General features: G+C 37.9%; 1 protein-coding gene across 1 annotated transcript; it reads left to right on the forward strand.

Annotated features, from left to right (window-relative positions):
* The first annotated feature begins 8,733 nt into the window (after nt 1–8,733).
* LOC140231587 (protein disulfide-isomerase 2-like) lies at nt 8,734–27,632 on the forward strand. The gene is made up of 11 exons (XM_072311733.1): nt 8,734–8,978; nt 15,165–15,362; nt 17,360–17,517; nt 18,700–18,813; nt 19,408–19,512; nt 20,126–20,251; nt 20,654–20,854; nt 21,345–21,465; nt 22,375–22,553; nt 23,880–23,951; nt 25,782–27,632. The coding sequence occupies exons 1-11, from the start codon at nt 8,834–8,836 to the stop codon at nt 25,869–25,871; spliced, it is 1,509 nt and encodes a 502-aa protein (XP_072167834.1). The 5' UTR covers nt 8,734–8,833; the 3' UTR covers nt 25,872–27,632.
* The last annotated feature ends 269 nt before the right edge of the window (nt 27,633–27,901 follow it).

Here is a 27,901-nt window from a genome sequence, read left to right on the forward strand (position 1 = left end):
ATACATACATGCACAGAGATTGAAAGAGGTGAATCATAGGTATATTAATATCATCACTGTAGTCACTCCACATTTCGCTAAAAGCAATAACAAAAACAAAACAAAAAAAAACAGTGTAATATGTTTAACCCTATTCGTACTGGGGGGCATTTTGGCTCCCCCTCGACATTTCGCGTGATTATTCCGCAACGCGTCATGCTGTCGCCGCGACTTCTTATGACTTTTTTCTTTCAAATATGGCGCAACTTTTGAGACCATACGGGCATACCATTTTGAAGCCACACCCCTTTGAAAAAAAATTTGTCGACCCAAAAATTGCTCAAAAATCTGATTTTGTGTGCAAATCCAGTGTAAATTATGTTTTTGCAATTAATTCATATAATATAAGAATAAATATTTTTACTTTCAATGGCTGATAATGATTTATTTCAGCCCGATTATGCTTCAAAAAGTTTCTGCAAAAAAAAATAAACGAAAATGTGTGAAAAATCTAACACAGTATGTCCCAAAAAGAATTACAACGGGGCCCTCCGCAATGATATCTTTAAAAATAGTGAATCAATCTAAATATAAATTCAGGGTATGAAACTGTAACTCATTGCCCACATCTTACAGAAAACCCCACTCGATTTGCTTCTGTGGTCAAAGAGAAATACGGAATTTTGTAGGGGATGTCAGGAATATCTTCTGTCCAAGTTCTGTCTATTATTCACACACAAGATCATCGAAATGCTAAACTCGGAAGAATCCGATTTATGACATGCTTTACAACAATCCACATTTCTCTGTGACCGCTTAACCAAATTGAATGGGGATTTCTGCAAAATAGAGCTAAAGCATTTAAAAAATGTAATCATATTGGGCGTTTTCAATGCGAAAATCTGATTGTAATTTTTTGGGGGATATACTGCAGTAAGTCGCCCCAAAAATTACAATCAGATTTTCGAGTTGATAACACCCAATATGATCAACCTGTCTAGGTGCTACTTCAGGGTCTTAAAATATAACATCTTAGCTCTATTTTGCAGAAAACCCCATTCCATTTGGTTAAACAGAGAAATGCGGATTGTTGTAAAGCATGTCATGAGTCTGATTCTTCCAATTCTAGCAATTCAATGCTCATGTGTGTGAATAATAGACAGAATCTGGACAGAAGAGATTCCCGACATCCTCTACAAAATTCCTCATTTCTCTTTGACCACTGAAGCAAATTGAATGGAGTTTTCTGTAAGATATGGGCAATGAGTTATAGTTTCATACTCTGAATTTGTATTTAGATTGATTCACTATTTTTAAAGATATCATTGCGGAGGGCCCCGTTGTAATTTTTTTGGGACATACTGTACAGTCTTGTAGATTACATTGGCCTCTACCTAAATGCAAATTTTCGCGAGGATCGCGCGATCCACGACCGAGATCTGAAGGAGGCAAAAAATCCCCTCCGGTGGTTTCAAGTCCCTCAAAAAACCTGGTGTTATTAGGGTTAACCTTATAGGTAAAATGGATTTCGATAGCGCATTGGAATTTCCTTGATTGGAAATGTTTTCTGATACGTGTACATACAAACGACTTTCTTTCCGAACTGCATCTGTGACACAATTTCTCTCTCTTTTTTTTTTTATAACTTCCAATTATCTTCAGATATGGATGCAATTTCTTTTTTCTTCAAATCATTCCTTTCTCGAATCTTTTCCAAAATATCAGTACCTCATCCAGGGTTTCTTTTTGTCTAACCCTTTTCCAACGGCGTAGCCAGGATTTGATCTTAGGGGGGGGGGCGGTTAGTCTGCGAGGGAGCGAAGCGACCGAGCCCGAGCGAGCGGAGCGAGCGAGGGGGGGGGGGGGGAGGGTGTGGGAGGGGGGTTCAAGAACTTTCTGCATTTTGATGTTGTAAATGGTGCAATTTGATGCATGTTTTTGCGCGTTTTATCGACGTGAAACAGTCCCACTTGTTTAAGGTAGCAGTATATTTTAGTGTAGATTATTATTGAACAATTTGCCTATAAAATGGTATAATTAAACACACTTTTGTATTAATTCTTTTCACTGAATATCATGAACGCGACTGAACCCGAGCGAGCGGAGCGAGCGAGGGGGAGGGGAGGGTGTGGGAGGGGGGTGTCCCCCCTCCCACGGTAAGAACTTTTTGCATTTTGATGTTGTAAATGGTGCAATTTGATGCATGTTTTTGCGCGTTTTATCGACGAGAAACAGTCCCACTTGTTTAAGGTAGCAGTATATTTTGATGTAGATTATTATTGAACAATTTGCCTATAAAATGGTACAAATTAAATACACTTTTTGTGTTAATTCTTTTCACTGAATATCATGAACGCGACTGAACCCGAGCGAGCGGAGCGAGCGAAGGGGGAGGGGAGGGTGTGGGAGGGGGGTGTCCCCCCTCCCACGGTGAGAACTTTTTGCATTTTGATGTTGCAAATGGTGCAATTTGATGCATGTGTTTGCGTGTTTTAACGAGTTGAAACAGTCCCACTTGTTTAAGGTTGCAGTATATTTTAGTGTAGATTATTATTGAACAATTTGCCTATAAAATGGTATAATTTAAATACACTTCTTGTATTAATTCTTTTCACTGAATATCATGAACGCGACTGAACCCGAGCGAGTGGAGCGAGCGAGGGGGGAGGGGAGGGTGTGGGAGGGGGGTGTCCCCCCTCCCACGGTAAGAACTTTTTGCATTTTGATGTTGCAAATGGTGCGATTTGATGCATGTGTTTGCGTGTTTTAACGAGTTGAAACAGTCCCACTTGTTTAAGGTAGCAGTATATTTTAGTGTAGATTATTATTGAACAATTTGCCTATAAAATGGTATTAAACACACTTCTTATATTAATTCTTTTCACTGAATATCATGAACGCGACTGAACCCGAGCGAGCGGAGCGAGCGAGGGGGAGGGGAGGGTGTGGGAGGGGGGTGTCCCCCCTCCCACGGTAAGAACTTTTTGCATTTTGATGTTGTAAATGGTGCAATTTGATGCATGTTTTTGCGCGTTTTATCGACGAGAAACAGTCCCGCTTGTTTAAGGTAGCAGTATATTTTGATGTAGATTATTATTGAACAATTTGCCTATAAAATGGTGCAATTAAAATACACTTTTTGTGTTAATTCTTTTCACTGAATATCATGAACGCGACTGAACCCGAGCGAGCGGAGCGAGCGAAGGGGGAGGGGAGGGTGTGGGAGGGGGGTGTCACCCCTCCCACGGTGAGAAGTTGTTGCATTTTGATGTTGCAAATGGTGCAATTTGATGCATGTTTTTGCGTGTTTTAACGAGTTGAAACAGTCCCACTTGTTTAAGGTTGCAGTATATTTTAGTGTAGATTATTATTGAACAATTTGCCTATAAAATGGTATATCATTTAAATAATCTTCTTGTATTAATTCTTACACTGAATATCATGAACGCTGTCTGCAGTTCAGCAATCAAACAGAAAAAGCATGCACACGAGGGTGTAGATATGCAGAGGCATATCCCCTCCCACACGAAGGTGATTTTGCGTTTTCTGACCTAAAATTCAGCGATCTGGTGCAAATTTTTGGTGCAATACTTTTTCATCGAAGTGTTAAAATCACGGAAATTAGCTCTTATTCCGAAATGTGCACCATCTGTGTGTATGTATAAAGTCTAGTGAGGTAGAGCTTAGGGGAAGGGGGATTCCCCCTCCCGCTCGCGGAGCTTTTGCGTTTTTAGAATTGAAATAAAGCGATCTGGGTATAGCCACAGTCTACTTCTATGCATGGCGGAAAGGGGGGGGGGGGAGGGGCGGGCGAGCAGGGAGAAGGCGTTGGCGAGTGTTATCTCCACCCTTCCCTTCCGATGGAGCTTTTGCCTTTTTAAGGTTGAAATTGAGATATCTCGTATACGCATATTTGATGGAATCAACATTTGGGAAATCACAAAAAAAAAAAAACAAACAAAAAAAAAAAACAAACTGATGGGGGGGGGGCTGAGGGAGGAAAGGGTCGATTAAAAGGGGAAATTCCCCTTATACATGAGGGAACCTTGAGTTTTCGGAATATAAGTGATAAGTCTTGTGCACTCAGAATTATTCTTTTTTTTTTTGTAAATCTAAAAAGTTTACTAAGCTAGGGAAAGAGGCACAGAGGGGGAGGGTTTGGAAGGGGATACCCCCTCCCAAGCACGAGAGATTTTGCATATTTTGAATTGAAATTCAACGATCTGGTGCACACTTTGAGTGAAATATTAAAAAAAAATATCTTATTTGATGAAAGGTTGCAAAGGAGATCCGCTTCATGTGCATGCATATACAGTATACACGCATTTTTTTTCCGCCTCCCAAATCCCCGTCCAAATCTTAGGGGGGGGGGGGGCGACCGCCCCCATCGCCCCCCCTGGCTACGCCAGCGCCCTTTTCTTTCTCAATGGGGCAGTTTATCTAACAAACGTTAGATATGTTAAACCACACACCAAAAGCAATTAAACAATATATTAGTATAGGATCAGATTCATTTAACACGACATCCCATTTTACTTGGCTCAGATCAGTCTTGATTTTGTTTAGTTCAATCTTTTCCACATTACGGCAATTGACGTATTTATTAAATTTTTCGGCAGAAGGTGTTGTTTCACCTGGAGAGCAAACTACCATAAAGTGGTCACTTTATGGTAGGGGGAATAACATCACAATATGTTACTTTGTCATTTGAAGCAAATAGCACATCAATTAAAGTTGTAGTTGTTGAGGTCACCCTGGTTGGCTTATCTACATATTGGGTTAACTCAAAATCTTGGGCTAAACATTTCAATCTCCTAGTATGACAAGAAGGTGAAGAAATCGCAGTTTAAATCTCCAAATAAGATAACATCTTTTCCTGTAGATGACATGGACTGAAGCAGAGTTTGTACATTTTCAAAAACTGCAGTAGGTGAATCGGGTGGTTTATACATGTGCCAGTAAACAACAAAAAACGGCTTCTGTTTTGTTGGATTTATTTCTAAGCACATCAGTTCTGAACCTTCTACAAATAAATAACTCCTGATGTTAAAGTGAACATTTTCTTCGATACATGCAAGGATAACTTCCCCATTTCTATTCCTATCCCGCCGCACAGAGTGATACCCCAGGACCTCGATACTTATTTCTGAATCAGACACAGACAAATCTAACCGAGTTTCACTCAGTGCTAACATGTGTTTGTTTTCACTGAGTAACATATGGCGTATCTCATTCATATTCCTCAACAATGAGCATACATTTAAATGAGCGATATTAATACCAGAGCATGATTTAAGTTTTTCAAAACTTTTCTTTACCTGTTGACAATCGTATTCAGTATCTTTATGCTTTGTTGATGTGGAGAAATCGGTATCATACTCCATTTCGGGTTGGGGGAGTTCGGTAAGAAGACATGCGTCACAGATCCAATTTACATTGGACAAGAAAGACTCAAGTGTTCGATGTTCGCGAACACTTCTTATTACAAGATACACATGATCAGTAAAAAATGCATTGTGATCATTTTCCACTTCTTTCCGACAGAATAAGGCACGGATAATGAACAATAACTAACACTGAGTGTGATAACTAGATGGCAAACAATATGTGACGTCATGTCTTACAGTTTTTCGATGTCGTGCTCGTTCACAGTCCGAATCCTCCTGCCATCCTGGTTCAGTGCGAAGATAGCTCCATCCTGCGTCCAGCATATCTTGCCTTCTTGCTTTCGACGGCTTTCGAGTACAGCGCTGCGTTTTTCGTCGTCAGGTCCTCTCTGATGAAGAGTTTTGGTCCGCTCAGGTCTTTTAGTTCTCCCTATCTGTGTCACACAGTCTCTCTCTGATTTGAATTGACTTGAGAAATATTCATTCCTAAATCAATGCTGCAAAATGTCCGAAATATATCCTTAACTGAGTTAATATGGTGCAATTATAGTTCCCCCCCCCCCCGCATATCAATTTTCAGCGTTGTCCATACGAAGCAAGTCTCCGAACTTACATGTGTAATCTTGACCTCTATAAAACCCTTGAAGTTGTCATTGTGATGAATTCAGCACATCTTTGACCTTTCACAATTAACTCATCCACTATCTCCAAGATTATAGGATCATGTGTTATAGTCCTAAAAATCCAATGCCTATTGCAAATGAAATGCATATTGCTAATGAAATGCATAAATGAATGAATCACGCTCCTTTAGATATTCGTGGGAACATTTAATTTTGCAACTTATTCTTCAACAGTCTTAACGATTTAACGTTACAATCTCATCCTACAACAGACTATTGTCGTAACAGAGTATTCTCATGCAGTATTGAATGCTGCATGAGAATTTCCGTATTCTGAACACTATGCTGAATAATAAGCTCAAGCTCTTTCTCCTGTTCAGTTTATGTAAATTTTCAAGTAAACATTTGTTAGTGATCATTATTAATCAATGATCAGTTTCAAAATAAGACTAGTATATAGAAACTCTATCCCAGTTTTAGAGCTTTATAAGAGGGTCACAATATACAGGCCTTAGAACACATCAGCTGAGTCAACTAATTAATTCCCTTGCTCAAAATAAATTCAAATTGATTTACCACCTCGAAATTGATACATCCGACTGAAAAGAAATATATAGAATGATGCACATATCATTTTATCACGCTAATCTTATACCTATTAAACAAAAATATGAATATTTTTTAAACACACACACACATACACACACACACACACACACACACACACACACACACACACACACACACACATTCTGAATCATAATGATAAAAATAATAAGGTCTTATTTATCCAGGGTATATAGCCTCTTCAGTGTTGCCACTGCTCTAAGAGGGCCTAGCTGCCATTATCATTGCCCAGCGTCGCCAGGTACTGATTTATTTACACCTGGGTCTAGAGGGACATGGTGGGTAAAAACATCTTGTCCAAAGGATGTAAGCACTGGACGGGAATCGAATTCGGGTCCTCCGATTGAAAGTCGGGAGTCTTATATATATGGCGATTTATACTGGTATACTGAGCGCACTCGTTCTATTTATACGAAAGCTAGAAAACACAACAACATAAGGACAATGCAAAATCAAAATAACAGTAAGGAAAAGAAGAAGAAAAAATACAAGTGATACAGTGATCCAATAATAACTGTCACTGTGCGCGTCTTAAAAAAAATGATTAAAAAGATGAGTTTTTAGCAGAATTTTAATTGATTCAGTAGATGAGACATTTTGAATGTAAAGATGGATTTTATTTCAAAATGGTGGGGGGGGGGGCAATGAAAGAGAAGGCTCGGTCACCATTAACGGGTTTTGGTGCCTGGGCCGTGATGTTATTGGAGAGAGGAAGATGAACGGAGGGGTCTGGTAAAATAGGAGGAACGAAGAGAGACTATAGGTTTTGAAGATACGTGGGTGCAAGATTACGTGTGATTTTGTACGTCAGATCGTAGAATCTTCAAGGTATAAATGCCGAAGTGGGCGGGTAGCCAATGGAGTGAGCGGAGAACAGGTGATAAATGATTATGTTAAGTATTCCGAAAAGGTTCGTTAATCCCAAAATAAAATGAGGTTTGATATTCCGGAAGACATGTAACCCTAGCTTTTACAAATGAAATTTAGGGTAGGTTGATTAATCCGAAAAACGTAAAGACGGTGCGTTACACTTACAAACCTTCGGAGTTACGTACCTTGCTTTATTTTCGCGAACAAACCTTCGGAATAAAAACGTCGAACTGTAAACCCACAATGTAGGGATGAGGTGATTTACAAAATGAAGAAAGAACCAAAATGAGGTGATTTGCAAAATTAAAAATTTTCCTGAAATTGTTCGGTATGAGATAAACATTCAAAACCTTGTTCCATTTCTCATGGAACTTTCTGTACTATGGGAAAATACTCCAGCAGAAATCGATGATAGGCATCTTTGAAATGTTTGTTTCTTTACTAATTAAAAAAAAAGGCGGTCACTCATTCGGTTTTTTTTTTTTCACTGTTGATATTTTTATATCTAGCGAGACTCTTTTCTTTTCTTTTGTACGTATTCTCTCCGTATCCAGTCGATAACTGCAAATTGTATGCATGTGTGCGTGTGCAGTGAATATAGGCCATGCATAATGTGTTTGTGTGCATGTGTCGGGGTGGGAAATGTGGTTCATATCTAGACAGCATATGGGTTCCGTTTCATAAGTCATCACTATTCATATCAAACTCTTTACATGAATCTCAGAATGGCCAAGCCGCTCACATGTAGCTATGAGAGATTTTAAAAGAGAAGTAAAATCCGTCATCATTAAGTCTCTCATAAGTGTGTCTTATGAGCGAAAAGTCATACGGACAGAAGGGGCCTACTTGTAACACTCTTTTGGCTTTATGAGTAGAGACACAATGTGCAAGGAACTTGCGGCAGTCAATTAATTTTTACAACGAAACATTGCTGCCGCAATTATCGATCATTAACATAATGGTCAATTTAGACGAATTAAATGCGAGTCGAGTGTCCGTCCAGATGGGGACATCTTCCCCGCTAGATGGGGTTAAATGGAAAAGGGGAAGACCCGCAACTATATCCACCAATCACCAATCTCCACATGAAAGACCGAGATGACCTTTAATGGTTTCGACCAATCAGGTACACACACGGGTGTTTACTAGGCGTACGTGCTACCGCAATGGTTACGAGAGTCTGAACAAGTGCCCTCTACCGTACGCGACCGTACCGTGCTTCCCGAGGTCGCGATTGCCCAAGTATTTCCGTGTCAACCTGATCACCTTCCTTTCTGCCACGTACTGCACGTGAAGAACGACTCCTGTCCCTGTCTCTATCCAGAAACTGAATAGAATTCAGCCAAAATGAAGCTCATCGTATTGTTTTTGGCAGCTTTAGCCAGTTTCACTCTGGGAGCTGAGGTGAAGAAGGAAAACGAAGTATATGTTCTCACACAGGACGTCTTCGATGATTTCGTTGGACCGGACGCAAATGTTCTCGTCGAGTTTTGTAAGTTTTCATCTCCATCAACTCAAGCTAACTGTTAGAGTTAGACTCCAATGTTAGCTCTCCAGATCTATGTTAGGACGGACGTAAACTTACTAACGTATTGTGTATGCATGCATGTTGATGGATGCTAACCACCGTACGTAGCACCAGGTACCTGTGAAACTGAAAGGTGTAAGATTTACTGCCACCAATATTGTGAATTTGTGTCGGTGACTTCTTGTGTGTTTTCCAGATGCTGACTTGCACTAGACCTCTGCTCTAGGCATATCAATGATAGGGATAGAGCAGGGAGGTGCACCTCCCTGGATAGAGTGAGTAAATTATATCTGGGAACATGAACAGGCAGGGCCCAGGGGTGTTTCAAGTAGGCATGCTCATATTAATCATGAGCATATGGATGGCCTGTCATGTCTATGAGTGTGAGTGACAGCTGTGAGTACCTAATAAACTGTAACACACTCTACACAGTTACTAGACGATCTAGTCTAAATTTATACTACTTCCGAGTTAATAAGGGTACAAGAAACCCCACGCTTTATTCATGTTTGCCTTGAGTCAAGAGTCTTGAGTTATGACCATAAAAATGGAGACCAAAAAATGTTGGGTCAGTTCTTTCCATAGTATTACCACTGCATTGGCCATTGCACTAAGTTTAGTTGCATGTGACATTGGTTACCATACCAAAATTTGACCTCTTCATCCTGTGCCAAAATGCGACTTGTTGTTATAGAAGGTGTTTCAATAACTTGCATGTATGAGTAAAAGGTTTGCCTAAATTTAAAGTTTGAAGGACAAGTTCACCTTCATATAGAAATAGAACAGTGGATTGAAATGATGCAGCAATATAAGGAGAACACATCAATGAAAGTTTGAGGAAAATCAGACTATGTTCAAAAGTTATGAATTTTTACAGCTTCTGTGCAATCACTGCTGAATGAGAAGACTAGTACTAGTACACCCTGTCTGTACTACAGTTGATGTCACATGCATAGAATGATTTAAAAAAAAAAAAAAAAAAAAAAAAACGAAGAGAATTCCACAAAATTTCATTTCTTTTTTTTTTTAAGTACAAAGTACAAATTCCCTCGACTTGTCTGACCTATGTTAAGGGTAATATTATTTCCCCTGCCTTCTGATAGAGGCAAGTCATGTGCTCTTAGTCTTATTATTATGTGAGAAAAGTGAAAATATGATGAATTTTATTTAAAATTTCTTTATATTGTTGTACACATTTGACATCACAAGCTGTATCAGTCTTCACATCCAGCAATCACAGAACTGAAACTTGAAAAAAAAAAAAATCATAACTTTTGAACGGATTGTCCGATTTTACTTGAACTTTCACTGATGTGTTCTACTGATACTGCTGCATTCTCTCAATCCATGTGTTTATGAAGGTGGACTTGTCCTTTAAACACTTTTAGCCAGAGTCAAGACAGGGTAAGTGAATTATTGGAGAAGTCTTTGAGCTTAGATTGTTGAGGCAACATCAGTTTATGCCTGAAGCTCAATGGTCACTGGAAACAGAAGCTGAGCATAATAGATTTAATCCAGATTGCATAAATTGACCACCCAGTGGATACTCGTCTGGCTCAGGATTGGATCTGTTGAATGGACCTTTGATTTAAGAACTGGGCGTTGTCATAGGTAATTCGGGTATTTCAGGTAATTTATGCAAAATGGATGGGTTTCTACATGTATAGCTGGTGGCTGAATTTGTTAGTTGTGAAGACAGATTTAATTGCTGTTATTTGAGATAAGAGGTATCAGTGTTCAATGTAATATTTTGATACCAAACTCTAAGTTACCTTAACATCACAAAGAAAGCGAAAAAGTAGAACCACTGAATCTATTTATTATACCAGTACATCTAGAGACTAGGTCTTGTGTCATCCAAAAAAGTGCTGGAGACAAAGCAGTGGAAAGATTTTTGAAAGTGAATAAGTTTTCATGGTCATTGATCTTTTTTTTTTTTTTTTCAAACTGAAGCAAACTCTTTAACTTTTTACTTTTATGCCATATGCCCAGTGCAGTAACTAGCATGCTCAGAAGTTCTGCCCCCCCAAGGAAAAACGCAGTATCTAACATTTTTGGCGATTTTCACTTTTTTGCATAAATATAGTCAGTGGGCAATCCTTCTTCATATGACATATTCAGATTTTTGAAAAAATGTTTAGAAAGCCACTTTTCCGTAACTGCCAAACGCAGTATCTACACTCAACTTGCACTTTCCCCAAGGAAAAACGCAGTATCTACATGATGAATATTTCCCCAAGGAAAAACGCAGTATCTACAAAGCTAGTCTTAATTACCAGACACTGTCATTTATATATGTGAATACTTTGCCGGTTGTTCTGTAATTTGAACGTAAATTACTTTCTTTAGATATACTTGCTCAATAATAAGACATAATGTTCAAAATATCTAACCGAAACAATACTGATTAGTAAATATTTTGATGAGATCGTGATCCTAATATAAAACACAGTGTGTGATTAAGACTAACCGAGTGCACATTAAACAATACAACACAACACTGACAGCTTGCAGCTAGCTGCACTGATGCTGTGCAGCAGTCAGCACAGGGCCCGGCTAGTCAGCATACAGTGGGAGTGTGTACTTGGAATAAAACAAAATGTTGTCGTGGGGAAAATTACTCGTGAGCCTAGCCCTCAAGAAAAATTTATCTGCAGATAATGAGTAAGTTATTAAAAACTATTTCAATATTGAAAGAATAAAGCTGATTGTTTGTCACACGAAGCGAAGTAAACACAATGCATGTTTGTCACACGAAGCGAGGTAAACACAAATGCATACATTTGTGTTTACTTCGCTTCGTGTGATAAACGATCAGCTTTAATATTCTTTCATATTCTACCTCAGTGATGAACATTATCCGTACTATAACTTGTCGTGAAGTAACTTTGTTAGGCCTAGACCCTTGTCAAAATTCCTCAGGCTCCGAATCCGAAAGTTTCTTCGAAAGGCAATAGATCTATTTCTGTTGTATCGGATAAACGTCAGGTTATGTAACATGCTACACCCTCCCTTAGATCTAAGTCTAAGTCTTTTAGACTTGTCTAGACAGTAGGCTATGCCTAACGTTTGAGTCTTGCGTCTCTTTTCTAATGTTAGACTTAACGTTAATCAGAACTTTCAGGGTCCGTATTCCGAAAGTCTAAAGAAAGATCTAGTGTAGGACTTGAATAGGCCTACTCTAGGGCAGGCCTGTAGTAAGAAGTCTAAAACTTAACCACTTTTTAGAATCCTAAGTCTAGTGAAGTGTCAATGTTCAATTATCTAGTCCATACCATACTTAGGCCTATGTCTTAAAATTACAGAGTTGACAATACTATAGATTAGGGTCCATGGGAAAAATAGGTACCCACGGTAAATGGACGAAATAGAGAAAGTTAAGAATAAGTTGTATTTTAATTCTTATCGGATCTAGACAGTGCCAAGACCGTAACCGGTTAGTGAGACTGGGTTGCGTAAAATGCATGCATGATCCCATGCTGCATGCTACATAACTTACAAGTAAAAAAAGTTAGGCCTACATTACAAATTTACATGACGTTAAACTTAGGTTCAATCCAGAAGGAATAGGCCTAGAGAGCGGATGTCACTTCATTCTAGACCGGTTCTAGATGTATTTTTTTTCGAATCAAAGAGTCCTGGCTCGTGTAGGGCCTTCTGCAGTTCTAACGTTAGGCTATTTTTTTTTTTTTTCTGTGAGCATCGTGCATGTATAGCCTGAGGCGGTAGACTCGTGTAGCCTGCTACGTAGCCAGCCTAGAATAAACGATATAAAAACTAGACCTAGTCTAGATCGATCTAGGTCCAGACATCCGATTTAGATTTATTTTGGTCTAGACAGACTGTAACCTAGACTGTACAGATCTAGATCTAGTATTCTAGATGCTAGTTAGCGGCTAGGCCATGTAGCATCACATTACAGCCCTGGCAAGCTTCATATTAAACACGTATCGACGTAACGTTAGGCCTACAGCAAGATCGGTCTGGGATACACTTTTAAGCAAAACGTTCCAAGAACGATCTGTTATTTAATAATCTTATGAAGCCTACTCTGTAATCAGGGGATAAATGGGGGGGGGGGGGGGGGTGGAGGATGCATCCCCCAGGGCCAGAGAATACTTGAACAATGATGTATACATGCATACATAATTATGGCAGAAGATTAATCCTAGTCATTCCGCTGTAGATACTGCGTTTTTCCTTGGGGAAATTCGTTCCATTGTAGATACTGCGTTTTTCCTTGGGGAAATCAGTCAATTGCGTGGGGTTTCCCCAAAGTATCTACATTTTCATCAATAACTGAAAAACAAAACAAAAACACAAAATGATATTTTCCAGGAAAATTGGTAGCTAGATAGACTAAAATTCCACAATGAAGGAATTTTTCAAAAGAGTATATTTTCCAGGGGCTTTGGCAAAAAGATAAAATGGTGAATATCTCGGTTGTTTAGAAATGGAGCTGGATGTAGATACTGCGTTTTTCCTTGGGGGGGGGGGGGGAGTTGTAATCTGTGGCCTTCATAGATCTAATCTGTAAATTTTCATTTCTATTTAAGCAGTTTCTTTTAAAGTTAAGTGTCTATTGCTCAAAGATTTGTGCTAGGATTTAGTTGACAAGCAATAGAAGACCAATTTCGGAGTATTCTACACAAAGGCAGTGACAGAGAGGTAACAAATCAGCGAAGATGTTAAGCCGAAGTGGGCAACAGATAATGATATAACCTTATGACTAGTGCAATAAAGGACTGACCATGCTGTCTTGTTAACATTTGTATTTTTCATATAATGATTTAGTAGTGCTAAGTATTGGTTTTGCTCCATTCATGATAGACTGGTTATTATCAATTCTTAACAAGAAAAAAAAAAAAGGAGTTTGATTGATAAAAAGCTTGTTTTTATCAGTCATTTCTAACCACTAGGCTGTATAAACTACATGTGCAGCTGGAGCTTGCAGTGATTATTGATTCCACATTTGCTTCCATATGGTCATCTTCCCAACAAACCAACCCCATGTGAGATTGCACTACAAGTACAAGAAGACCCTACAAAGTGTACATATTACTTCCTAAAGCTACCAACATTCAGCTCATATTTCATCCATCCAGTAAATCAATAGGCTGAGGGTTATAAATACAAAGTTAGATGTTATTGCATCTGGAGAAACCGAGGCTTGTAAATCATGGAGCATACATATCAAACAAATTGCAGCTGTTGGCTTGAGGCAGCTATATAAGATAAGGAGGTACACGTGTCTAAAGTGTGTGAACAGGAATAACCATTTGCCTTGTCTCCCTGCCATATTGAATGAGTAGTACCAGGTAAGCATTTCAGTATTATGTGTTGCCAAACACAATTGTTACTACTATTATTGTTATTATTATTATTATTATTTTGATGGAACAACCACATAGCCAGAGCCATGTAAAAAAATGGTGTCTAAAGAATGAATGAAATGAGAAAAGATCAGTCACGACAATTCTACATTATAGGAGGGCTTTACTGATCTGTATAAAAAGGACATAGGAGATCTTTTTAAGTATCCACTATGTATTCATAAATTGTGATATTGCCATCATTCATGGACAAAAATCTTTTATTACGTATGAGATGCTAAATAAAAATTCACAGAAAATCAGTACCTTGCATTTTATTACTTATGGGAAAGCGCTGTTTTTCCAGTTCTAGAGAGATGAAACTGAAGTACTAACATCATATATTTTGAATGAACTGATTTCCTTTCATGATATACAAAGTATCATAAGGCTTTCTTTTTTTTTAACAAAATGTTGTATTTCATCATCATTTAAGCAGTTAATGAACCTAATTATTTCTACAGAGACCTGTGTCAATATTAGCTTTAAGAAAAAAGAAAAAAAAAAAGAAAAAGAAAGTTAAGATGTAAAACAATTCTGAAATGTAGACTAATACTTCATTTAATTCTTTCCTGAGGTCATGTACATGGTTTCATTAATAGTGACGCTTCACATCAACCTGAAAATAAATTTGTGCATTTTCTCTGCATGAGATGAACAGTATGTACTTGATGTCTGAACTTCATCAGTAGGAGCAGAAAATGAGAACTTTAAGGGGTAGAAAATGAGAACCTTTTGTGCTAGTCCCATCTATATTCCTTTTTGTTGCCCTGTACAGATGCACCATGGTGTGGACATTGCAAAGCTCTAGCTCCAGAGTATGCTGCCGCTGCAGACATACTGAAAGAAGAAGGATCTGACATCAAATTGGCAATGGTTGATGCGACCGCAGAGACTGAACTTGCTGAGAAATATGGAGTACGAGGATACCCAACAATCAAATTCTTCAAGAAAGGAAATCCAGTTGAATACTCAGGTAAGGCAGTGGTTTTTGAAGTTGCGCAAAACTTGTTAAATTATTGTTGTTTCCCTCATTCTTTTTGGTTCATCAGTTTTATTGCGTCTATTCAACAAATAATAATAGGAGTACTGTATACACCGAATATTTTGCAAGGTTTTTATTTTCGCGAATTTCGCGAGTCAGGTGCTATTCGCAAAATTAAAGACTCGCGAAAATATTGACTCTGATCCCTATGTGATTCAGACGTATGTATGAACTCTTCTCTGTTCAGTACAGGACTCCACGATCACGAATTTAACCACTTGCGAAATCGTCGAGAATTCCCGATTCACGAAAATTTAGACTCGCGAAATATATGCTGTATAAAGTATTCTCACCCCAATCATTAAGTTTGTATAAAGAGAGCATGAAATTGTACACTCATAAACTGCATACAATGCCAATGCCATATAAGCTGGTAAGATTTGGTAACTCATGCAGATATAAAAAATAGTAAAATCAATTGTGCATCATACTTTAGATAATCATCAAAGAAAAAAAAAAAGAAAGGTAGGTGATTTTTTTTTTTCTAGTAACTTCACATACATCTGTAACATACAAGAAGTTGTACATGTTTTTGAGAAACCTTGGTAATCACAAAGCAGAATTGTATTCATGTTTATGAATGATGATACTGGAAGTGTGGTTTCAGAATTTGAATTGATATCTCTATTGTAAAGATTTGTTGTTCACAAGTTTGAAAAAAAAAATCCTACCAGATGGGACGCAGTTCCTGTGATTAAGCTTGCACAAGGTCTAGAGGTTTCCTTTGTTTGATAGATGATCCTTGGAACTGCTCACATGTATGCAAAGGTAATCACCCCCCTCCCCCTTTTTTTTTTGGACTCCCAGTCCAGAACAGATTACATATCAAGATTAGGAAGGAAATGGTCAAAAGACCATGTGATGAATTAAAAACAGATGCCTACCCACCCATTACACAGTGTCCATGCTGTGCACATTATTAGTTTTGGGGGTATTGTCATTGATTGTTTATCTACTTAAGTTGGAGTGGTCATATTGCTTATCCTCTCTTGTATCCAGTTTGACCCAAATTTGTGTAAAGCTGTTGTTTCTGTATATTTTATTAATATTTTTTTTTAACATCATTGTCTTTGTCTTTTCTGGACTTGGACTTTTTTCCCCTTAAATGGCCTGTGTGCAACTGATTAGTTTTCATTTAAAGTTTATGTATTTGCTTTTGTATATGATAGGGTTGTATTTGTGTTCCCTCTTTGTTACCATTTCTGCAAGTAGTATTTTGAACTCAAATTGTATTTTATTTGTGTTGCAAGGCCCCTTGGCAGAGCTCTTTTGAGTGGACTAAAAGGGCTACTGTGCAAAAACAAAGAAAAAATAGATAGGAATAAATTGAATAAAACGAAATTCTCTCAAAAGTAGATTCAGATATCCTAGCTCAAGCACACCCCTCCTTCCCATTGCACAAAAAAAGGAAAACAAAAGGAAAGAAAGAAGGGGTATCCGCTAAGGGGAAATGGTTGACAGCTAATAAACAAGACGAAACAAAACATATACAAGCTGTAGCTCTGGATTATAAAAAGGTTGTATCACACCAAACATTGATGTGAATTACCTGATAGCTCTCGAGATCTTTTCGAGAATTTTGATGGATCATTACAACTATAAATGGACACATGCGTGCACACACACACACACACACACACATATAAACAAACAATTATGAACAACACTATTTTACAGTTGAAGATGCCCAGAACCAACAATAATGACATTTGAATAGAGAATAGAGTATTGCTTTTAAAGAAAGGAAGAAAGAGGTTGTTTGTATGCATACTTGGTAACATTTTTTTTTTTTTTTTTTTTTTTTTATGCACACCAGGTGTTAGGCATTGCTCAAGTGAGCACTACACCAGTGACACTCTTGTTTTTGTTGGAAGTATTTCAGTGCTGCATGTTTCTCTGAATGCCTTGTTTTCCCATGGTGTTAACAGGAGGAAGGACAAAGGCAGAGATTGTGGCATGGCTGAAGAAGAAGACTGGTCCTCCAGCCAAGACTTTGGAGAATGCCCAGGCTGTAGAAGACTTCAAGGAGTCCGCTGATGTTGTCGTCGTTGGATTCTTCAAGGATGTGGAGAGTGATGCAGCCAAGGTAAATGATTTTTTTTTTTTTTAACCCTAAAATGGCGGGGGGGGGGGGGGGGGGGGTTGATTCAACCCTCCCCTGGCCACAGAACAGCCCCAAACTGGTGTAGTTAGGGTTGAGGAGGATTAACACCCAAAATGTACATTGAAAGCTAATCTATTTAGGGCACATAGGCATTATTAAGGTAGAAGCAAAGCTTCAGGAGGATTATTTCATAATGAGACAGTCCTTGGCTATTATTCACAAACATGATGGCGACCTTGAAAGCTGAACTGCAATCACCAATTCAAACTGCTTGAGCGATTGAGTCTAGCTTCAGTGTGTGTCACTAAGCCACACATATGTGTAGTACCAGAGCGAGTGTATGCATTGTCTACATTCTGGGCTAGTTGGGTAGGTATTTTCTGCCATAATGGTGGGACGTGCACTACATGCAGTGTCACTTTATAGATTGGAAGTGACATACAGGTACAGATAGTTCCCATTATAACAAAGTTCTTTGGACTGGTAGGTTTCTATTGTTTTACTGAAAAAAACTGAACAAAGGAAGTGAATGTACATAAAGACAGATGATAATTGTATGGTCTCTAAGTTTTGCTATGTTGTAACAAAATTTAGTTCAAATTGTGCACTGTATGAGCAAAAGAACTGCAAGGATTTATTTGTTATGTGCTATTATGTATTCAGGTGCAAGTGGTGAATGTATTAGCAAAAGGACTTGAAACCCTGTTAAGGAATAAGAATGCAAAAGACACCACTCCACTACAAAATGCACAAACTACATCAGTGAGGAATGGATCTAATAGCTGCTAGACTACCACCAAGACAACAATCTGCACACTTATCAAAAATCCACATATAACAACTTAAGATCACGACTTTATTATCAGATAAAAACTTTCTACATTACAAAATATCAAGCCATTCCTCACATATTTTGTTTCTTTTAGTAGGAACTGCTTTGATAGAAAGACATCAGCAGGGCTTTTTAGTTCTATTTCTGCACCAATAGTGACAATGCTAATGTCCTAGTTCTGCAGAGTGTACACATGCTACACACAGCTCATTGGTGCTTGTGGGATGCCTGCCAATCTGTGCGTTATGTTTGCATTATCACTATCAAATCACAGCTAAATGTACAGCAGATACAGAAAATTGATATTACATATCTTCTTTTCTGTTTTCCAGCTCTTCATTGAGGTTGCTGATTCCATGGACTCGATTCCTTTTGGCATCACATCAGATGATGCTACTCTGGAGAAGTTTGAAGCTGCTGATGGCAGTGTGATTCTCTTCAAAAAGGTTAGTCTAATGTATTTTGCAAACCCTACAAAGCTTGTCCTAACCAATTGCAAGTCTGTGCTGATGTTAATCACAGTTTTTATTTCCTGATCTTTTATCTGTGATTACAGAGTGCTCAGCCTTACATAAAAGGTCTTTCATGATCTGGTAACCATATTATAGTTATTCTAGGCATTGGTTTGTAATTATATTTCTTAGATTTGCACATTTAAAGTGATGCAGGGATGATTTGTTGTTCTTTTGCGTCAGCTATGATTATGCTAGTTTTAGCTGAGATATGCTGACTTCTGAGGGATCAGTCTTGACCACAGACTGCAATTTACTTGTCATTTCATTTACAACCTTATAAATGTTAGCAACTGAAAAACATGTCATGTGAAGAAATTGAGAGAACGATCTCTTCATTTTTAAGTCGCTTCTTTATTTATTGTCATTGTATGTAATTAGGTGATATATAGTAAAATCATTTTCAACATTGCGCTTCCAGTCATGTTTTTCATAATCTTTCATGCATTTTTTGATAGAATAGCTTCCAAACTTTGTGGAAGTGAGTATGTGGTAGTAATTAACAATACTCACCTTGTCTCTTACCAGTTCGACGAAGGAAAGAACGTGTTTGAAGGAGAGCTGACAGCTGCCAGTCTGACAAGCTTCATTGGAAGAAACAGCCTCCCATTGGTGGTGGAGTTTGGGGATGAGGTATAAAGCTGGAATATTGGTTGCCTGTAAGCGTCACTTTCATGTCACAGTAGAGAAATGTGATGGTGACTCTTAGAGTATTGTATTCAGTCCAAAGACAAGGACAACTGATACTGATATTTTCTTCATTAATGATATTGATATTCATATTTTCTTATTTGAAAATTGATCTTCCGAATAGAGGAAGAATTGATGAGTGTTTGGAATGGATTCAGGTTGAATTGACTTAAAGATGTTTCAAAGAAGAAGAAGAATGAAATGCAAATCAGCATGGTGTTCATAGTAAAATTTTATTAATGTGAAACATGACAAGTGAAAAGCTCAAAGCTGTCCAATCTTGTTTGAGAATTCTGTGCTGATCTACTTGTAGTTGGTAAATATTTTTTTTTAAACTTGCAAGTTGCACTCGATGGCAGTGCTAAATTCATAAAGTCATGAAGCATCCTATAAATCAATTATATTTCAAGTGCACAATGACAGTAAAATTGCTAGAATATATATACTGTACTATTCAGGTACGTGAAATGATATTTGTGCATTTTCTTTTGTTCCTCTCAAAAATTGTTAAATTGGTTCTATGTTATGTAATTTGTTATTCAATCTGTCTTTTCAGATGGCACCCAAAATATTTGGAGGAGAGATCAAGGTCCACAACTTGCTGTTTGTGAAGAAAGCTGCTGACAACTACCAGACTATTTATGATCAGTTTCTGGCCGCTGCTGCCACATTCAAAGGAGAGGTAATTATGAGATCACATTTGCCAACATTCCTAATGACTAATATTGAATAGAAACTATTTCACTTCTTCCAGAAAGAAACTGTCAGAAGTCTTGTATCCCTATTTCTTGGATTACTTGTCTGGAGAGAAGTGCGAGAGATGGAGTACAGAAAATTCATATTTTTGACAATTTTAGCTTGCATTTGCAATTTTTTGAGCACAAGATTTTATTGGTGTTGATAAATGTAAGAACTTGACATAGTAATTCTCATAGCAGGGTAGTGATGAGTACAATTAAATACATGCAAAATAATTTGATGATAGCAAGACTGAGCCAATATTAATGTATGACATATTTGTAAATGTGCTGTTCTTTGTGTGAGAGGAGTGTTCAGTGACAGTGCACCTGTTTTCTCGTTTCAGGTTCTCTTTGTTCTCATTGATGCTGGAGTCGATGCCAATGCTAGAATCCTGGAATATTTCCTCCTGGGAGAGGAGGACCTCCCTGCAGTACGTCTCATCACTCTGGATGGAGACATGAAGAAATACAAACCTACTACCACAGAGCTGACCACAGAAACATTGACTCAGTTTGTCAAAGACTTCCAGGCTGGTACTCTTAAGGTACATCCTCCTTTTTGTAATGCTATTGGGTATAGACTAATAGATAGCTGAATATGAATGATACTTGTTCTTGTACTGACAACTTGCTCAACAGTGTTTTAACATTTGTTTTGATCAGTGTCATGTTGGAAATTTGCTATAAGACTGTATGATAATGATACTAATAATGTCAGGTATGATATTCTTTAGATTTAAATCTGATGTCAGATTTTTTTTTTTTCTCTAGTCTACACACGTTTTGCTTTTTCCATGCATCCATCCATGCATCAAAATCACCTGAAAATTTTGATTTACAATTTTTTCAACAAACCTCAATATCATCTCTGTAATAGCAATAATACTTTATTGTTATTAAAAAAGGCCTTTAACTTTTTCTATGAAGATGATAAAAGATTTGCAATTTAATGACATATACATGAGCCTCACCTGATAATCTTATAGCATGGAAATGGAAAGTTAATCTACTTTACTTGGTTCTCTTCTTTCACAGCCTCACCTGAACTCTCAAGAGATCCCTGAGGACTGGGATGCTAATCCTGTCAAGGTTCTTGTTGGTCAAAACTTTGCTGATGTAGCTCTTGATGCTTCCAAGGATGTCCTTGTTGAATTTTGTAAGTATTGTAAAAAGTTTGAGGTCATATCTATTCCCTCATGAGAAAGTGATAATTCCAGCTTTTCATTCCATCCATTTGTATTCTTACAAGAGAATATATTATTACATTTAAGTATTAAACACAAATTTGATTTTAGAGCAGCATGGGCCATAATCTGTACAAGTGTAAAAGTCCAAAAATGTAAGTGTAGAAAAATGACTGAGCACTGGATTGCTGTAGTCTGTAACCTGGTCAGAAGCAAGGTGTGTGAGATACAGCTAATCTTGCTAAGTTAACATGATGTACTTCTGTAAGTTGAAAATGGTATATGAGGAGCAACTGTTGGCCAAGAGAGACTTAATGGTTTGTTTAAGTCAAGTTGGTGTTTATTTCTAGATGTTGGGAAAAGGTGTTGTTGTAGCTGATCATATGTGTTGCCTGTCACTACAATACTTCTAGAAGTTACAAAATAACTTGCTCTTCAGTTTGTTCCATAGTTCTCTGTCATAGAGTGAGGAGTTATGAACTGCAAAGTTCATTAGAATCTTAAGAGTTCACAACAGTAGCACTCAATTGTATATCATCCTAAATGTGTTCTACAACACAGAGTGACTAAAAAGACTGCTAAGCACTTAACATGTGTATAGTTCAACATTTCAAATAAATCAAGAGATTAACTCCAGTAAGTTTATGTCATCTTATGGGTAGATTACTGTTCAAAACTTTTATGGGAGATGGAGATTGAATATTGGCAATTCTCAGAACTTATGGAAAAGTTGCAGAAAAGTTGTTAGAAGAGTACTGGTAATGAATTTGTTCGAGGCAGATCTGATATATTGTTGGGCATGTACCATGTGAGACAATAGTCATCTTATTCTTATTCCCCCCCCCCCCTTCTTCCCCATCTGATGGTTGTTACAATTGTAGATGCACCTTGGTGTGGACACTGTAAGCAGCTAGCTCCAATCTATGAAGAACTTGGTGAACACTTCAAAGACAATGCTGATATTGTCATTGCCAAGATGGATTCAACTGCAAATGAAGTGGAAGAGGTCTCAATTCGAAGTTTTCCCACCATCAAACTATTTAAAAAGGGAGACAATGAGGTAAGAATGCTATTTATAGATAGGAACTTGAGTGATGCAGTGGAGAAATAAAACACCAATGAATTTGTGCCAATGTTAAAGGACAAGTTCACCTTCAAAAATATAAGGATTGAGAAAATGCAGCAATATTAGTGGAACACATCAGTGAAAGTTTGAGGAAAATTTGAGAGTCAATGCAGAAGTTATGGATTTTTGACATTTTTGTGTTGGAATCGCAGGATGAGGAGACTACTGCAGCTTGTGATGTCATATGCATACAACAGTATGAAGAAAATGTAAAGAAAATTCAACATATTTGCACTTTTTTTTTGCATAATAAAAGAGCACTTGACTTGCCTCTTATAAAGGTAGGGGCAATAATATTACCCACGACATATGTCAGTAACGAGTCAAGGGAATGTGTACTTTTTTTAAAAGATGAAATTTTATGAAATTCTCTTTATAGTTTCCGTATATTGTTGTACGCATGTGACATCATACACTGCAGTAGTCTTCTCATTCAGCGGTGACTGCACAAAAAAGTAACGAGTCAAGGGAATGTGTACTTTTTTTAAAAGATGAAATTTTATGAAATTCTCTTTATAGTTTCCGTATATTGTTGTACGCATGTGACATCATACACTGCAGTAGTCTTCTCATTCAGCGGTGACTGCACAAAAACTTCAAAAAATTCGTAACGATAGGATCGTCCGATTTTTTTCAAACTTTTAATGTGTTATACTAATATTGCTACATTCTCTCAATCCTTATGTTTATGAAGGTGAACTTGTCCTTTAAAAGTTGATTAAATGCCTGTAGTACTGTAATCCGTGTAATACAGGTGCGATTTGAACCTGCTCGTTACCCACATATGTTGTATTCATTGTGTAGTTACATCACCAGAATTTGTGATAAAGAAGATAGAGCTGAAAAGAATATACATGTATATTTGTTTGTGAAAAGTGCCATGTTCATAACATGCCCCAGCAGTGATTGTACGAAGGCCAGATTCTAGAGTGATCAGCCTACCTCTATTAGTTATCATCTTGTGCATGAATGGAAAGGATTGTGAAGAAGTCCACAGGAGTGGACGAAAGCTAGACAGCAAGTCAGTAAAGGTTGGTAGAAGCCTAAATCTTCTATTGTGGAAAGGACTATATGTGGAGCACCTGTGTACTCTAGTACACTTTTAGATAGTGATCATGTGATGCATAAAATCTGGCTCGTATTCTCTGCAATCATCTGTGGTCATTTGTGCACAAGGTTCTCTGACAAACTGACTTATTGCATATAGGTAGGAAAGTATCTGTGTTTTATTTACATGATGTAATTCTCTTTCTTGCTCAGATTGTGGATTATGCAGGGGACCGCAAATTGGAAGCCATGATTTCATTTCTAGAGTCGGGAGGAAAAGATATGGTAAGCAACACACCCATGTTGTTAGACACAACCCATACTGTTAGTGTTAGACACACACCCATGTTGTTAGACACAACCCATACTGTTAGTGTTAGACACACACCCATGTTGTTAGACACAACCCATACTGTTAGTGTTAGACACACACCCATGTTGTTAGACACAACCCATACTGTTAGTGTTAGACACACACCCATGTTGTTAGACACAACCCATGTTGTTAGACACAACCCATACTGTTAGACACACACCCATGTTGTTAGACACAACCCATACTGTTAGACACACACCCATGTTGTTAGACACAACCCATACTGTTAGACACACACCCATGTTGTTAGACACAACCCATACTGTTAGACACACACCCATGTTGTTAGACACAACCCATACTGTTAGACACACACCCATGTTGTTAGACACAACCCATACTGTTAGACACACACCCATGTTGTTAGACACAACCCATACTGTTAGACACACACCCATGTTGTTAGACAGAACCCATGTTGTTAGACACAACCCATACTGTTAGACACACACCCATGTTGTTAGACACAACCCATACTGTTAGACACACACCCATGTTGTTAGACACAACCCATACTGTTAGACACACACCCATGTTGTTAGACAGAACCCATATTGTTAGACACACACCCATGTTGTTAGACACACATCTATGTTGTTAGACACAACCCATACTGTTAGACACACACCTATGTTGTTAGACACAACCCATACTGTTAGACACACACCCATGTTGTTAGACAGAACCCATATTGTTAGACACACACTCATGTTGTTAGACACACATCTATGTTGTTAGACACAACCCATACTGTTAGACACTCACCTATGTTGTTAGACACAACCCATACTGTTAGACGCACACCCATGTTGTTAGACACAACCCGTACTGTTAGATACAACCCATACTGTTAAACACATATCCATGCTATAAATTGCACACCCATGCTGTATGGCACACATCTGTGCTATCAGCCACACACTCATGCTATAAGTCACACATCTATGTTATAAGACACACACCCATGCTACTGTATCAGTCACACAAACATGAATGTAGCCACATACCCATGCTGTTCTTTCTACATGTATTATAAGATTTTTTTTTCAGTTCTTACAAGCGCCATTACTGTATAAAAGGAAACAAAAATCAATGTAGAATGTGAATGACTGGAGAAATAAAGAAAGTGCAGTATATGAATTGACAGACAAAAGTCAGAATAAAAAAAAAACTCATTTTTTTAAAGACTGGCAGAGATAATTGTTTCTGAACGATTTGTTATTGCCCTTTAATACACATATTATGTCATATATCAGGGCTTCACACTAACTTTTATTTTTGGTGGCTCAAAGGCAAACATCCGACCTTTTTTGGTGGCCTGATCAGGCCCAGGCCACAAAATTCTTTATTTCTGAAATTTTGGTGGCCCGACTTGCGTTTTTGGTGGCCACAGGCCACCGGGCCACCGTTAGTGTTGAGCCCTGCATGTATGCATGCCCCCTTTCAGGTTGCAAAAAGAGACAATTTCTTGGATATTAGCAAATATGCCTTAAATGTGCACATTACAGAATAAACTAAATCACAATGAATTTTGTCACACCAACAATGCATCTTTATGCATGCATATCATTCCATACACATGCCAGTTTTCATGCATTCAGAGCCAACTTTTCACATTTTCAGCATTATGAAATTGTCAGTTTGAAATCTATATCTTGGTATCATGTTTAATCAACATATTTGTGTGACATTACCATTGGATGGATGTTTGATGAGCTTCATTCTGTTATTATTCCCAGGGTGATGCTGAGGAATTTGATGATGAGGAGGATGATGAAGTCCTTGAGGAGGATGAGGGAGGTGATGGCCAGTCCAGGGATGAACTTTAAATTACATCATTAAACCAACAACATTTTGTTAGTTAACATCAAATCCTGGGATAAAGTCCATCCCAAGTCTTGCATGAAAACCTTGATTGGACATATTTTCTTAAGGTGATCATGTAATCACGGGTGAATGTTCTAATATCGGAGCATTCTTTACAGAGTACATGAAGTGTGTAGAACCCGTGGATCAAAGACAGTGATTATTGAACATACCATTGGAAATTTTCAATCTAGAGAATGCTGCCAAACTTGGTTTTGTGATCTTTATGTGCAACACTTTTCTTTGTGTAGTCTGTAGTTGAGAGCTTCCATGGAGATGCAAACATGTTGTATCTTCATATGAGTCTAGTAGAGATTTTATAAATTTCAGTGGTCACATCATGGTATTGGGTTTCAAACATGGGTTTCGTTTGAGGTTGACTCTTATCATTGCTTTCTGTAAATTTTTGTTTTGCTCTCTTTTACCCTTTAGACTTGGGATGGACTCTAAAGCAACTTTAGAGTCATTCCATGTAGGGCATAGCACACATTGCAACATAAAATGTGCTTGTTATAGCTACTTTAAAAAAATTTGTCACAGTTTTCTTATTGCAGGTATTTTATTTTGTTGTGGTGTGAGATATACTGTTATGAGTTATTAGTGACTAATTGGATGTGAGGTTCGATGAGGTTCATTCAAAGGCTAAAGCCATTCAATCCAGTTCATGTACAATCTCAGTGCCTGTGAACCAGAGTGAGTGTTACCACCAATTTTTGCTTGGTGACATACTTGTTCATGCTGTTCACTAAACTATTTACCCAAATAGTCCTTAAAGTAGATACCACCATTTTGTATAGCATACTCTTTGCTTCTCATGCGTCTGTGACTAGATTCAGTCACATTCAGCTTTCTTGTACCTGTATTAACAAGCAGTATGGACAATAGCTGTACCCACTCTTTCTCTCTGTTTAGCAAGTTACAACACTGATTTATCATGTGTGGACCTCAAGGGAATCTTGCCACTGCTGACATACTTTATGATATATGAAGCATTATTAAACTTGACACATCACTTGCTTCTGGTGTCATGTTCGGTAGCACTATGTGATTATTATGAGTAGGTGAGCAGTCCAGTAAAACCTAAAGTTTATCAAGTATTCCAGATTGTCTTATAAGACTAATGCCTTGAAATACTGTACAAGGCTGATCACTGATTAGCACGTTTGGAAAGTCTTTTGACCATTGATACCAACAGGATGTGGTACCCCCCCCCCCCCCCTCCCCAACGACGAAAAGAAGTTGTCTAAAATACCATGTGCTTTAGAATGGGCTGGTGCTTTGGGGGAAGAAGATGTCTCTGAGCCAGTGATCCATTTTTTTTTGTCATGCTGTTGTAAGTAGAGTTTCATCAAAGTAAAAGCAGTGAAGAGTTGGTTCATTTGAACTGGAAGATTTTAACCCCAGTACAGGACTACAGATGCGTGTTGGGTGTGGGAGGGCATCCCTTCCCATGTGAGATATTGCCGTTTGATATTTTGTTGCAAAACGCCTATTCACATTTAACATACAGCTATTTAAATTGTGTATACTATGCACTGCAATGGGTGATGTGTATTAAAAAATTGTTAGGTGCCGGTTGATTAATCAAAGACTGGGCAGATTTTGAGCGAGGTTATGAGTTGCCCTTTGGCTTTCTTGTTCAACTTTGTCACAACCAAATTGTTACTGTGCAGTTCATCCAAACTTTTATTATTGTCTCCCAATAAAGAAAAAAAAAAAAATCAGTCAATCTTGTGGTTGTTCTTGATATCATGCTACATACTGTATGTGTGTTACAGTTTACAATGCTTCCCTTGGGAATCATATCTGAATAATGAATGTTTTAGGTTTATTCTTGACAAAAATACGAGTTGCCAAGAGGTATTAAAAGACGTTTTTTTGTGATATCCATCAGCCATGCATGGTGCCTGAAGCATTTTTTTTTTTCTTCGTACAGTACGTTATACATTGCACTCCCATTATAACCAACATGGTTATAATGAAATTCTAGTTA

Source organism: Diadema setosum, chromosome 8 (genome assembly GCF_964275005.1).
Source record: "Diadema setosum chromosome 8, eeDiaSeto1, whole genome shotgun sequence".
Classification (NCBI taxonomy): Eukaryota; Metazoa; Echinodermata; class Echinoidea; order Diadematoida; family Diadematidae; genus Diadema; species Diadema setosum.

Excerpts from the sequence above, each read along its gene's own strand:
- LOC140231587 (XM_072311733.1), top strand. The coding sequence starts at position 8,834 with ATGAAGCTCATCGTATTGTTTTTGGCAGCTTTAGCCAGTTTCACTCTG. Across the intron at positions 8,979-15,164 it reads AAATGTTCTCGTCGAGTTTT|ATGCACCATGGTGTGGACAT; the intron begins GTAAGTTTTCAT and ends TGCCCTGTACAG. Across the intron at positions 20,855-21,344 it reads TCCAGGCTGGTACTCTTAAG|CCTCACCTGAACTCTCAAGA; the intron begins GTACATCCTCCT and ends CTTCTTTCACAG.